Source organism: Leptinotarsa decemlineata, unplaced genomic scaffold (genome assembly GCF_025532065.1).
Source record: "Leptinotarsa decemlineata unplaced genomic scaffold, Ldec_3_MD MMD2_tig00026299_RagTag_RagTag, whole genome shotgun sequence".
In the NCBI taxonomy this organism is placed as follows: Eukaryota; Metazoa; Arthropoda; class Insecta; order Coleoptera; family Chrysomelidae; genus Leptinotarsa; species Leptinotarsa decemlineata.
Window position 1 is genome coordinate 12,199,198 of NW_027412676.1, and position 14,213 is coordinate 12,213,410.

The 14,213-nt window shown below is 34.1% G+C and overlaps 1 protein-coding gene and 1 long non-coding RNA gene across 3 annotated transcripts in view; one reads left to right on the forward strand and one right to left on the reverse strand.

Moving 5' to 3' along the window:
* LOC111508115 (uncharacterized) overlaps positions 1-11,990 on the reverse strand; it is a 211,982-nt gene extending 199,992 nt beyond the window's left edge. The window contains exon 1 of the mRNA XM_074180609.1: positions 11,737-11,990. Coding sequence (XP_074036710.1) covers positions 11,737-11,791 — 55 coding nt within the window. The 5' untranslated portion in view covers positions 11,792-11,990. The remainder of the gene's footprint in view (positions 1-11,736) is intronic.
* Positions 4,244-14,213, forward strand: part of LOC141484912 (uncharacterized) — a 39,676-nt gene continuing 29,706 nt past the window's right edge. The window contains exons 1-2 of one of the 2 annotated variants that reach the window (XR_012466881.1): positions 4,244-4,597; positions 5,859-6,308. This is a non-coding gene — a long non-coding RNA (uncharacterized lncRNA). The remainder of the gene's footprint in view (positions 4,598-5,858; positions 6,309-14,213) is intronic. The other variant, XR_012466880.1, reaches the window with a different exon arrangement.

The window sequence follows — 14,213 nt, forward strand, 5'->3', positions numbered from 1 at the left end:
TTGCTGCCGTTCCCTTCCTTTACGTCACTCTCAAATTGTCAGCTTACTGGAATATACACTTTGTAGCAGGTAATCAACTCATCCTACCTTCATCTGACGCGCTCGAGAATTTCTGATGATCAATTATTTTTTACTAATCCGATCCCTTATCCCTCACAGGCGGCCTTATATATGGGGGTACTTAACCGGGTACAAGGTATCCCCCTGTATATATAATATATATAATCCCCGCTTGGGCTCCCCTATTATTAAGAACTCTTCCATGTGGAGAACTGCGTTTATGTGGAATAAACTTCCTGAGAACGTTTTTCCAAATGGATTTGATCTCCAGCGATTCAAATCCAATGTAAATTGCTACTTTCGCACAGGCACCGCTTTGAGAGCACCTCAAAGATTTTTCTGTAGTGCTTGTGTTTTATCATTAAAAAAACACATAATTCACAGAAAATTGATCTCAGCAATCGGACTTCGAAATATCATTGGGTTGTCAATGAATTCTCCAATGATTGGAAATTTCCATATCCCGTTATATTCCAGACTATGATTGATATGTTGATCAATATTGCATACCTTTTGTAAACATAATTCGAATATAGTGATTCGATGGACTGATTGGAATTTTCATTGATATTGCGAACGGTTTGATCATGAAATTGGTTTTTTCACCAATGCGACTTGGCTCTGCTCCGACGTTTATATGCTGTGGTTAATTAATCCTTCGGAAAGCTGCCAGTCATACCACCAAGCCTGAAACTTTTTCTGAAAGGGCATTCATTCCACATAGCGATTGTTTGCTTTTCTACTTGGTTATTAGTGGATATTATTAGTTCGTTTCAGTTACATATATGGTGAGTTGAAAATGTATTCGTTCATTTGACAACGGAATTTCATGAATATATTAGATGATGAACGAATATTCCTTTATACAATCATTTTCGATTTCTGAATTATCCATGAAAATTCAAAAAATGCCATGCGAATTCCAACAATTAAGTTTTGAAGGTAGACTATCTAATACATAAAAATGAATGTTTGTTGGTTGGTTGGTTGGTTGATAAGTGATAAACTTCTACATCGCTCAACCGATCGTGATGAAACTTGACATGTATAAGTAATGTTTCATAGAGAAGGTTTTTAGGCTATCAATTTTTCTGTAACTCACCACTAGATGGCGCTGTAGAACACTTTTTTGAAAGTACTGTTCTATAACGCTGCGCACGCCCAAGTTCGTTGATTCTGATTTTGTCAAAACATTGGAACAGCAGAGATACAGCAACATAGTACTAATTAGTATTACATCTACCAAATTCTACGCGGGCGAACAACTAGTACTATATAAAAATTTGTTTTAAATCTGTCTTTCCATCAACCAGCTGCCATTCCCTCCTGAACGCCAAACCTCAGAAATCTAAACTTATGTTAGCAGAGGATACCGAGACCTCACCTTTCAATGTTAGATTCCAAGATAATGAGGGTTAGTTTTGGAAAATTGGTAACCGTGAGAGAAATAAAGTTGGTTTAATTAGGGAAATATACTGTTGTCACTTTTCAAGTTATACAAGGTTTTCACAGATTTCGATATTTCGACTCTAGGAAACCATCACAGATTTTGAAGTTATAAATATTATCCTATGCGGATAATTGATGACTTTTTTATTTTGTGATAATTCATGATCTCTTTAATGGAATGAATGAAAACACATTTGTCTAATTACCACTAGTTCATTTTATTTATACGAACGGTTTCGGGTTTGATCCCATTATCAAGTTCAAAACTGAGATGTGAAGTTGGGACACTCGGGTTTATCAGGAGTAATGACAGATATTTGCTGGACAGGTAGTTGGGCGAACCAGGAGCATACTTAAAGAACCGAGCAATTGCTAATACGGTGGAGAATAAAATTCCATATGAAATATTTTTCGGTACTAAACCAAATGTAGAACATTTGAAAATCTATGGAAGTAGAGTTTATGTCAGAGTTCCAGAAGTTTTAAGAAAAAGTAAATGGGATGATAAAGCCCAACTAGGAGTGTTAGTAGGTTATAATGAAAACAGCTATAGAGTATTATTAAATAATAGAATAATCAATGCTAGACATGTACAGGTAGTCGAAGAGAATACTCAATTAATTTGTCTGGAAAAGGTTGATGATGAAAAGGATAGAGATTTGGAAACTAACAAAATTATAAATATTGAAAATGAAGAATTTAAAACTGATATGGATGAAAACTATGTAGATGATAATGAAACTAATTCTAATAATAATTTTGTGAAAGATCTAGGTGATGATGATAATAATAATGTAATGTAAGCAAAGATAAGGATGAACTTGTAATAAAAGATAGGGTTAAAAGAAAGATAAAGCCAGTAGGTAGAGATGGTGATCCCGTATCACATTTTATTTATGTAAATTACATTGATTCTAATGTGCCTAATACGTTTGAGGAGGCGATGAACTCCAATGATCATAAACAATGGCAAAAAGCGATGGACTCAATAATAAATAGTTTAAACAAAAACAATATATGGCAAATTGTTGAAAGGCCAAAAGATAAAAAAGTGATCGATGTCAAATGGGTCTTTAAAAAGAAAATTAATGATATTCATAAAGCTAGATTGGTTGTTCGAGGATTTCAGCAAAAGGAATACCTTGAAATTGAATATTCACCAGTAGGAAAAATGCAAACATTGAAAATTTTATTGTCATACAGTTGTAAAAATAATTTATTCACAGAACAAATGGATGTTGAAACAGCGTTTGTGAATGGTCATGTAAAGTCAGAAGTGTTTGTAAATCAACCGGAGAGTTATGAAACTAAAGACAATAAAGTTTACAAATTACAAATGGCCCTTTATGGTCTTAGAGAGAGCCCTAGAGTATAGTATGATTGTTTCAACAAATTTATTGAGAAATTGAATTTTATTAGAAATAACTATGATTACTGTCTTTATGTCAAGTGTGCAAGCAAAGATCCAATATACATATTAATATCTGTTGATGACCTTCTAATTTGTTGTAAAGATAAAGATAAAATAAATAAGGTAGAAACTAGTTTAATGGAAAATTTTTCAATGAAAGACTTTGGAAAAATTAAAAGTTATATTGGCATAGATATTGAATATAGTGATGAAAGAAAAGTAATGACTTTGGCTGTCAAATATAATCTAAAAAATGCCAAGTTGTATGATACTCCAATGGAAACAAATTTGAAATTAGAACAAGCTATAGAAGTTGATGAAAGTACAAAGTACAAAAATCTAATAGGTGAATTATTGTATATTAGTACAGACACTAGGCCAGATATAGCATACAGCGTTAATCACTTAAGTTGATACCAAAGTTGTTATGACCGAACGCATTATAAATATGCAATGAGAATATTGAAATATCTGTATAAAACTAAGGATTTCAAAATAACTTACAATGATAGTGTAAATACTGAAACATTAGATTGTATGGTAGACTCTGACTATGCAGGAGATAATGTAGACAGAAAATCTACAACAGGTTTTGCAATTAGATTATTTGAAAACTTAATTTTTTGGAAAACACGTAAACAGAATACTGTAACAAAATGTTCAACTTTCGCTGAATACATTGCTCTGTCAGAATCAGTGACTGAAATACTAGTTCGGTTTTCGGCACTGGGATTATTGCGCCTCTGCCGGTAGAAGAAATTTTTGAAGGCGCGATTGATTCAACGATTTCAGTATTATGAAATTCTTTGACACCATTTTCATGATAAGATCTGCCTTCAACCTTCAAATGGGCTTCAGTTCCAACAAGTACCTCTTGATTGGCGCTAAATACCTTGCCAGCGAGCATTCTCTTGAAGTCTGAGAAGAGAAAAGAGTCGTTGAGGCCAGATCTAAAGAATACAGTAGATGTGGAAGCAACTCGAAGCCCAATTGATGCAATTTTGCCATAGTTTTTATTGAATTGTGACACGATACACTATCTTAATGAAACAGCACTTTCTCTATTTTCGAATGAGGCCGTTTTTCCACGATTTCGTCCTTCAAACGCTCTAATTACGCTAGATTATACTCGCTGTCGATGGTTTTTCCCTTTTCAAGATAGTCGATGGATATTATACTATGTGATTGAGATTATATCATAACCTTTCCAGCCGACTGTTGCGTGTTTGCACGCTTTGGAGTCGGTTCACCAGGTGCAGTGCACCCCAACTACGATCGTTTTGATTGTGGTGTGAAATAATGTTACATATCGATGCATAAATTTGGGTTATTTAGGATGGTGTTAGATACCTTCCCGTATCATAGATTGTTATGTACACGTTAGGGTCAACTTTGTAATCTTGAGTCCGTATACTTTCCTATCATTATCATTTACCATTTACCATTCGTATATCAATATTTGGAGATTTAGTTAACAGCCTTACATCCATATCTAAACGTTGAACGATTTATGTATTTAAAGTCAACTGAACTCAATTATGTTATCAAACTTGTTTATTTATTCATTCTCATTCGACAAAACAATTATGTTATCAAAACGTATAAAATCATAGTCATAACTCATAACAAACACAGTTTAGTTCAGACACAGTAGTTCATCTCTTGTCATATACCGAAGTTAGTAAAATATCAATGTGTATATAAAGTTTAGTTAAACCGATTCGCAGAATAAGTTCTTTGTTCCTCAAGTAATTGGTTCACAACAATGGAACAGCTTCAAACACTGCTCAGAATCGTCAATGTGTTGTTGCTTTTGGTCGATTGCGAGCTCGCGCGGTACCCACAGCAATATTTCTGCTAGGAATAAACTGCAACTTTTAGATTTAATTGTCACCAGTATCCCTAGAAAACCAATATTTTTCAGATTATTCAACGTTATAACTGCTATAAGTTCTCTGTCGTCCATGCTTTCGACAGCTAACGCTAATGTAGCTAATGCTTTTTGAAAGTTTATATTTCATTTTCTCCTTCTAGGTTTACAGGTATAATGTTACCAATCACTATTAGAAATACCATTGTGAATGTAGATACCCATATTCAAAATTGATAAGTCTCTCGTCATGTAGGACAAAAACGGTAAACACCAAAATATAAATATTTTTAGAAATCGCAGGTCATCTACATAAAAGAACAGTTTATTTTTATTGCCCTTGGATGAAAATAAACTGAACGTCGCCTTTAATTTTCCTTTAATACAATTTTTATTGTATATAAATGACTGTAATTAACTCACTATTGGAGATAATGAAGACGAATTATCATTATTATTATAATTATTATTATTATGAACATCTTTCTTCAATTCATGTAGTCCATGAAGCTGAAAGTTTAATGATTTACCAGTAAGAGACACCAGAAGTTATTGAAATGGTTGTTTGCTCTTTTTATCAGTCAGTATACCTAGTTAAGAATAAGAATTTTCATGTGATTTGCCATTGAGTCTGTAAGTAGGAATGAAAACTACAAAAAAACATAATACCCAATTATATAGTTGGCAAGTTGAAGTAGGATTTTTAATGCTCTTGAAGTTAACCTTTGTCTTCCCGAGTGGGGTACAGCTGTACCCCAAATACATAGTTTTTGTTATAATTTTAAAATTAGTGCCTGTCATGTTTGGCTAATTTTATTTCGTGTCGTGTTGCAAATAGTATACGGTTCATGAAATCGACAACGATTTGTTAAATTAACAATCAATCGGCTTGGGTACATTCGTACCCCGCGTGGGAATCTGTGCCTTTTGTTTTATTGGTGGCTTTGCAAAATTATTACGCGCATGTGGCATTTCTAAAAATAGAACATCGGCCGATATGCGAAGGTTACACGTAGTAAGCGCTCTCTCTCTCTCGTAGCTCTGAGTACTACTTCGATTGTTTTACAGTGTTTGGTTTCTGGTTCTTCCCGATTTCGAAACTGCCAAAAGGATTATCTGAAGCCGAATTAGAGCGACTTATGTTTGCAGAGTCTGATGATGAATTGGAAGATGATGTCATAGTGTACTCTGAAAATGAAGATAGTGATATGGAGCCAGAGATAACTGAGGAATCGCCTGACATCATTGAGGCCGGTAATGAAAATGTGCCAATGCAAATTACAGACCAAGCAACCATGATTGAAGAGCCTGTCAATCCATCATATAAATCTAAGGCTGGTATGCATTGGTTAAAAATAGGACTCAGACACGAAGAACTGTAAAAAATATAATAAAGAAAAAAGCACTAATACTACGTATAGTTCGAATTTCACCACTAAAATGGAGGCCTTTTCGTTGTTTTTCTCCGACGATCTTTTAGGAACCATAGTACTTCAAACAAGGAATAAGGCTAAAGAGGTAACTATCTTATTTGATAATGAAGTATAATAATACATATTTATCAGTTTACATCTTGCAGATCGCCAGAATCGATATTTTTGTAATATGTTTCAGTTATTTTATTTTCATTATTGATAGGTTATAAGACATAAACGGATTTGCATGTCATGAGTAAATTTTCTTGCAAGTAATAGACAAATGAAATGAAAAAAATCCAAGTAAACCAGCACGGTCTTGGCAGCCAACTGATCATATAGAAATCCGCGCTTACTTAGGACTTTTGCTTATTCAAGGAGCACTTCAAGCTACAAAAGAACCTCATAAGATGTTATGGTATACCGATAAAAAATACGCTAGGCCTATCATTCCGGCAAGTATGTCACGTAATAGAGTTCAGTTGCTTACTGCATTTTTTCGTTTCGACGAATATTCTACCAGAGCTGAAGGTAAAGCGCATGATAAACCAGCACCCATTAGAAAAATGTTTGATACTTTTGTAAAAAACTGTACTAAGGCATATTCACCTGGATCACATCTTATCATAGATGAACAACTAGTTTCATTCCGAGGGCGATGCTCTTTTCGTGTATATATGAAAAGCAAACCTGACAAATATGGCTTAAAGATTTGGGCGATGGTAGACAGCGAAAATGCTTACAATATGAATTAACAAGTTCATCTTGGAAAAAAAACCAAGGCACCCGAAAAAAATCAAGGTGGAAGAGTTTTCCTCGACCTTATTGAACCACTTGGCTCTGGGTATGACATAACTACAGATAATTTTTTACAAGCTTACCACTGGCCGAAAAACTATCACAAAAAGGACTAAGCCTTTGTGATACTTTGAGAAAAAATAAAGCATGTATTCCTAACGAGTTGCTAACGAAATCGCTCAAGCCCTCATATTCCAGCATGTTTGCTTTTACAAGACCATACTATGATTTCTTATGTTAACAATAAAGGCAAATCGATTATCCTACCATCAACTGAACATCATGATGATACTGTTGCTGATAAAACATTAAAAAATGAGCCAGATATTATACTGCATTATAATAAAACAAAAGGTGCAGTAGATACTAGAGATAAGATGGTAAAACAATACTCTGCTCGAAGAATATGCAACCGTTGGCCAATGGCAATGTTTGGCCAAATATTGGATATTTCTGGCCCTAACACTTATATTTTATGAGGTATCAAGTACCCGGAAATAACTAGAGGGAAAGACGATAGACGTTAATTTTTACTAGGTCTAGGAGAATCTTCAGTAAAAGAAAATATTATCAGGCGATATAATGAAGGAGTACGATTAGGTAAGACATTGAAGCAGTACATGCAAGATGTCGTACGGTGGCGCCAGTGAAGATGCAAATAGAAGCAGCCTTCAAGTGAACGTTGCCATTTATGTTGTCGAAATAAAGATCGTAAATCAAGGCAATTTTGCAAGCAATGCAAAAGTTTTGTATGTGCAGAACATTATGTGCAGAAGATTAGTTCAGACTAGTTTTCGGCCCAAGAATGTATTTTTTTATTTTTATTTTGTTTAATTTAATGACAAACATCATATTTATGTTCGATACACTTATTAATGTAATGAAATTGTGTGAATTCAAGATGTTAATTAATTTTATTATAGTAGAAATTGAATACAACAATTTGTTTATATGGGGTACAAATGGACCCCACATGAGACTTCACGTAATTTTACCGACGTGGGAAGACTAAAGTTGAATATACTTTTTTCAAATAGTTTCGAAATACACAAAAATATACAGGGCTTTTCATGATGAGCGTTAATCAGCCGTTTCTGACAAACTATTTAACGGATCAACCTGAAAATTTCACAGTATGCATAAATCAATATGACCTACACGCCTAATATCATATTATGATTCATTATCACTTTGTCAACAAATTCATATACTATTTCCCTGTACCTATCTATTACCGTTCAGAAGATATAAATTAATTTCGATATTTTTTTACCAAACATGAACTTTTATAAATGCTGATAATCTTGAACTCTCTTGCACTGAAACGATCAAATTTGAAATGGAGTGGAGTGATACTATGAGGATCTTCACTCCGAGTCATATTTTCATTTGCTTCATACAGGGTCTTCAAAAAATGCAGATATTTTGATCTCATGAGAAAATGAGTGGAAATCAATTTTTTCAAATGGAACACCCTACATATTTCAACATTTTTGAGCTCTACATTCAATTTTAGATTAACTTTGTTCAGATGATACTATTTCTATTTTGAACCGTTTTCGAGATAAACTGTTTCAAACGGAAACTGACGTGGGTTTCTTGCTCGTTTTTTTGAATTCATCACTTATTTTGGATATTCAACTTTTTTTTTTATACTTAGTAATATTTCTTTTTGATCCAGTTTTTTAACTGTCTCAGATCAGTCAATTCGAAATTGGTATGAACCTACCTTAGAAAAAGTTACAATTTGTATACATTGAGGTATTGGTCTCTAACGTACAACAGTACACATTTATATTTTTCAATAGTGTGCTCTGGAAAAATAAATAAACCAATTATTTAACGTCAGACTTTCGTTGGTGGTTTTGACTGATTGTGATAGCTACCAATTATAATAGAATAATGTCAAGATTAGGTTACAGTTAAGAATATTTCTTGAATTTATTAATAATTTATGGTGAGTGCAATAGAATTGCAAGTAGAACATGCCGAGTATTTCATGAAAGATATCCACAACTTCCGAAGCCGAATAATAATGTGATAAATCGACTACTAAAAAACTGTAGGTTAAATGGAACCTTTCGTCCAAAAATCATTCGTAAGAAGACTAAAGTGGATGATGATGACAATGGTATAACAATTTTGGGATACTTTCATGCATTTCCAAATGCTTCTCTGCACGAGGCTGAAAGGGAGATAGGTATACCCTAAGTGACAATTTGTCGAATTCTTAATAAGCATAAATGGCATCCCTATAAGTTCTACTGTGTCCAACATTTGAAAAAGACTGATTCACCTCCTAGAGTGGAATTCTTTGAATGGTTTCTTGTCAAGACTCAAGAGGATGAACATTTCCTTGACAATATCATATGGACAGATGAGGCCAAGTTCCCAAAAATTGGGGTTTTCAATAGACACAACAGTCATTATTTGGCGCCAGAAAATCCCCATGTTGTCCGCCAAAGGGGTTTTCAAGAAAGATGACAATTCAATGTATTTTGTGCCATAAAGAATGAGTCAATTTTTTATATCGAGTTTTATGATGATAATTTGAATGCATCAAATTATGAAGATTTACCGAGGAATGGAATTCAAATGATTTTAAATAATAGACCAAGAAGGGAACGAGTATGGTATCAAATGGATGGTGCTTCACCCCATAATTCTCATTCAGTCAGCGAAGCTTTAACCGAAATCTTCGAAGACAGATGGATTGGTAATAATGGACCTTTTCGTTGGCCTCCTAGAATACCAGATGGCAATCCATTAGATTATTTCGTGTGGGGTTTCATTAAAAATATGGTTTACTCTACTCCAATAACAACAATGGAAGATATGAAATCGAGAGTTACAACTGCTTTCAATAGTTTGACTCCAGACTTGATCAGAAGCGCTACACATGACAATCTTTTGAAGAAATAACATGTTTGTTTAAGTAGAGGTGGAGATGTGTTTGAACATATTCTGAAATACACTGACGTTTAAAGTAACTCATTAATTTATGGGTTTATCATTTTCAGTTCGTGTTTCAGCGTTAATAAAACTATTGTTTGAAGAGAAGTTTCATTCAATGGTTGAGGAGTATTTTAATAATTATCTTTTCATTGAATTATCTGTGACTAATTGAGAAACATCAAACGAAATCTGTTTTACAAAAATGAGTGATGAACAAGGAAACCATGTCAATTTCCGTTTGAAACAGTTTATCTCGAAAACGGTTCAAAATAGAAATAGTATTATCTGAACAAAGTTAATCTAAAATTGGATGTAGAGCTCAAAAATGTTGAAATATACAGGGTGTTCCATTTGAAAAAATTGAGTTTCACTCATTTTTTCATGATATCAAATTATCTGCATTTTTTGAAGACCCTATATGAGGCAAATGAAAATATGACTCGAAGTGAAGATCCTCATAATATCACTCCACTCCATTTCAAATTTGATCGTTTTAGTGCAAGAGAGTTCAAGATTATCAGCATTTATAAAAGTTCATGTTTGGTAAAAAAAATATCGAAATTAATTTATATTTTCTAAACGGTAATAGATAGGTATAGGGAAATAGTATATGAATTTGTTGACAAAGTGATAATGAATCATAATATGATATCATATACAGGGTGTTTCATTTGAAAAATCAAAGAAGCCGCTACTGTATTGTAGAAGCGACAACGCCGCTTCATCTAAAATATTTTAGGCGTGTAGGTCATATCGACTTATGCATACTGTGGAATTTTTAGGTTATCCGTTGAATGGTTTGCCAGAAACGGCTAATTAACTCCCATCATGAAAAGACCTGTATTATGTCTCCAATACCCCTGAAAATTACTGGAGGAACCCATATTCACAAAAATGAACCATCACTATTTGAGCTTTTTCATAAGATTTGGATAGAAAATGAGGAAAACGTAAAACATTTCAGTGTATTTTTTTTATAAATCTGAATACGTATGTAGACATGAACATTTTCGAACAACGGAGCCATGCAGAACTCATATTATTGTTATTATTGATTTTTCTATCATCGTTATTTCCCCTTAACAAGCTTCCATTTGAGAGCCACCAGTAGACAGTTGTTTCAGCCTTTTGGCATCGTCAGTACTGGGAAAGCGGTCCTTGATTGAAGACAAATTGTGAATAACTGAGAAAAGTACTTGATAAAAATAACTGAGTAAATGTAAGCGAGATATAAGTGGAACCACCTATTGGTGTGACACCCAAGTATTGGTCGCATTTATTTTTATCAAGTACTTTTCTTGGTTATTCACATTTGTCTTCAATCGAGGATCGCCTGCCCCGTACTGACGATGCCCATCAGGCTGAAACAGCTGTGTACCGGTGGCTCTTAAATTGAAATCAATAGGAAAATGATCAGAAAAGTACTTATCTATTTATCTAATTTGCCTTTCTAAGTTTGATGTCTACAATTATTCAACAACTATTTCTAACGTCATGGATATAGCCGAATAATTTGAATTTGAATTCAACGGATTAACACATCTGTCAAGTATTTATTATTGATTAGAAATTATGAAGTTCAAATATATGTTTTCAGAACTAAGAATTGTATGAACACGTTTTCTTTCTAAATCGACCCCTATTTCTTAATGGAAACCAATTAGAACTAACATAGCTGGATCGAATAAAATTGTTAATGTTTTATGAAAATCGTTGTAACAATATAAAAATCAAATTACATATTCGCATTATGCACATTGTAATAAAACTGAACTCACCAAGAAAATTCCATCCCATCACACTCACGAGAATCATGCAAGTTCTCATGAACATTTTCCCGAAAATTCACTTGCCTACTCACTTCCAGCAGAATTATTAAACTATTTACCGATCAGTACTCCCCATAGTCGAATAAATTTCCATCAAGAGAGTCTGAAACCGCATACCGAAAGTTCCGAGTTCCATTTAGGCCTTCCATATCGTCGATTTCTGCGAAACGAAGTACACGAAGTTTTCAACCGAACTGAAACTGAAGCTGCGAAGACGAGGCGTGCAGTAACGAGAAAATCTCGTTGTGGAATTGGTTCAGCGCAGCATCATAAATACATCAGGCCCTTTGGAGATGTGGACAGATTGAAATTACCTAATTTCGCATTATTTATTGCTCTTTCTTCGATTTTTTCTTTGTTCCTTCGGAGTGGCAGCATTGAATGAACAAGACGAAAAGAAATTGGACTGGATCCGTTTGGAGGAGATTTGATGAGTGAGAGTGGAAAAAGGACTATCGAATTTGGATTTGACAGATGCAATTATTCAGATAGTATCATCAGCTCTTGTGCTTTCTTTCCAGGATTCACAGGAAATGAAAATTGAAATCCACATCAAATATTTGAATCTCCGCGTTGGTAAGTGAGAGGAGTATCAAAAAATGAAGCAAAAGTTGAGGGGTGAATTTCACTTATTTTTCCAGAAAAAATGAGGTGCTTCATGCCAGAGGATTTTGATTTCATATTTCCTTTGTTTTCCTTTCTCTCGTCTTATATCCTTAGTATCTTTGCATTCCGTCTCTCATTTTCTTTTTCATTGTTCATTTCAATGGATAAACCTGATGCTGGTTCCTCACTCTTGAGTTTTTATCCTATTCTGCTGTATGACTTCAGTTATTTCATGATCTCCCATCTTATCTCCATCTCTATCTTTTTTTCTATCCTTTCCTCACTTTTCAAACATACACAATCATATTCATGTTCTATACAACTGAACTGTGCATTTTTGTTGTAGGGTATTTCAAATTATTTTCTTCCATTTTCCGAATACACATATATACTGTTCAGTCAACATCTTATGCTAGACATGAGCTACACCAAATACACAACCTTCATAACATCCATTTACTTATGATGTCTTCTTTTTTTCTTTCCTTCAGGGCTCACCCCACACATTCGTACTTTGTGACTTACCCACCTGAATTTCTTACCACTCTAGTTAATAAACATGAGTTTGTTCATTTGCTCCTGGAGTTGATTTTTTTTCCATGTCAAAGAATATACCTTCAATCATCTTCATTATGCGCTCTCAACTATCATATATATTACTTTTGACTTAATACTTCTAACGTAATACTTTATTTACATGAAGATATGACCACTGTCATATTTTTCACAAACACCTGTTGATATGATCGGATCTTATCTTCTTCAAGAATATCCTTCGTCACATAAGATGTCTGATATCATCACACTACTTTTTCAAATAATTTTCTATCTTAAAATGCTGATAATTGTGTATAAACTTCCACAATCTGAAGAAAATAGTTTTTTTACAATTCTGGCGTTATTGAAAAGTAAATCAATTGAGTTCCTAAATCATCTAAATAACTATTATCCAAAAATCCATTCCACCAAATCCCAGGAGGGATTTGGTGAAATCATCAGGAGTCATCAGGGAAGGTAATCAACTATGCCATGAGGTATACAGAAAGAAAACACACACAGATCGATACCTACATAATGGATTCAACCATCATCCAAAACAGAAACGAACCGTCATCAACACTCTAGTGAACAAACCTTTGAAAATTTGTGAAAAAAGGTACATCGACGACGAAATAAAACACCTATCAACTGTGTTACAAGCGAACGGTTATGACAGAAAAGATATAATCCGCGCCATGTGTCCAAGGGAGAAGAAGAGCGAAACGCCAGTGAAGATCAACCCCAAGGCACTGTCTATCTGCCATACATAGAACGTATCACTAACCGTATCACGAAAATTTTAAAGAAGGATATAATTTCAACACCGTCTTCAAACCAACGAAGAAAATATCGGAGTATATGAGATCAGCAACAGACATCAGATATCCAGTCAAATCAGCGACAGTCAACATGATTTCATGTAACTGTGTTGAAGTTTATATCGGTCAGACGAAAATACGTCGAATCATTATTCAAAGATAATGTATTTCTAAGCCATAGAAATACACAAACACCAACAGAACTTCAACAGAAAAAAGAGAGAACATACCTATCAAAGATCTGACACACAGCATTGAGAGGCGCCAAAACGTAGTCATGTCATCCAAATCGCGCAGGAAGTACGCACGAACCCGCCTCTACAGAAAGAGCGCAAAAAATCAGTACTATAAATATCATGGCAGAAATGAGATCTTCAGTTGATACGTCAAGAAGAGTACTTCGACCATGACACTGAAGATGACTGCGGCAGTTGCAATTGAAACGTTTGGAGATTGCAACCA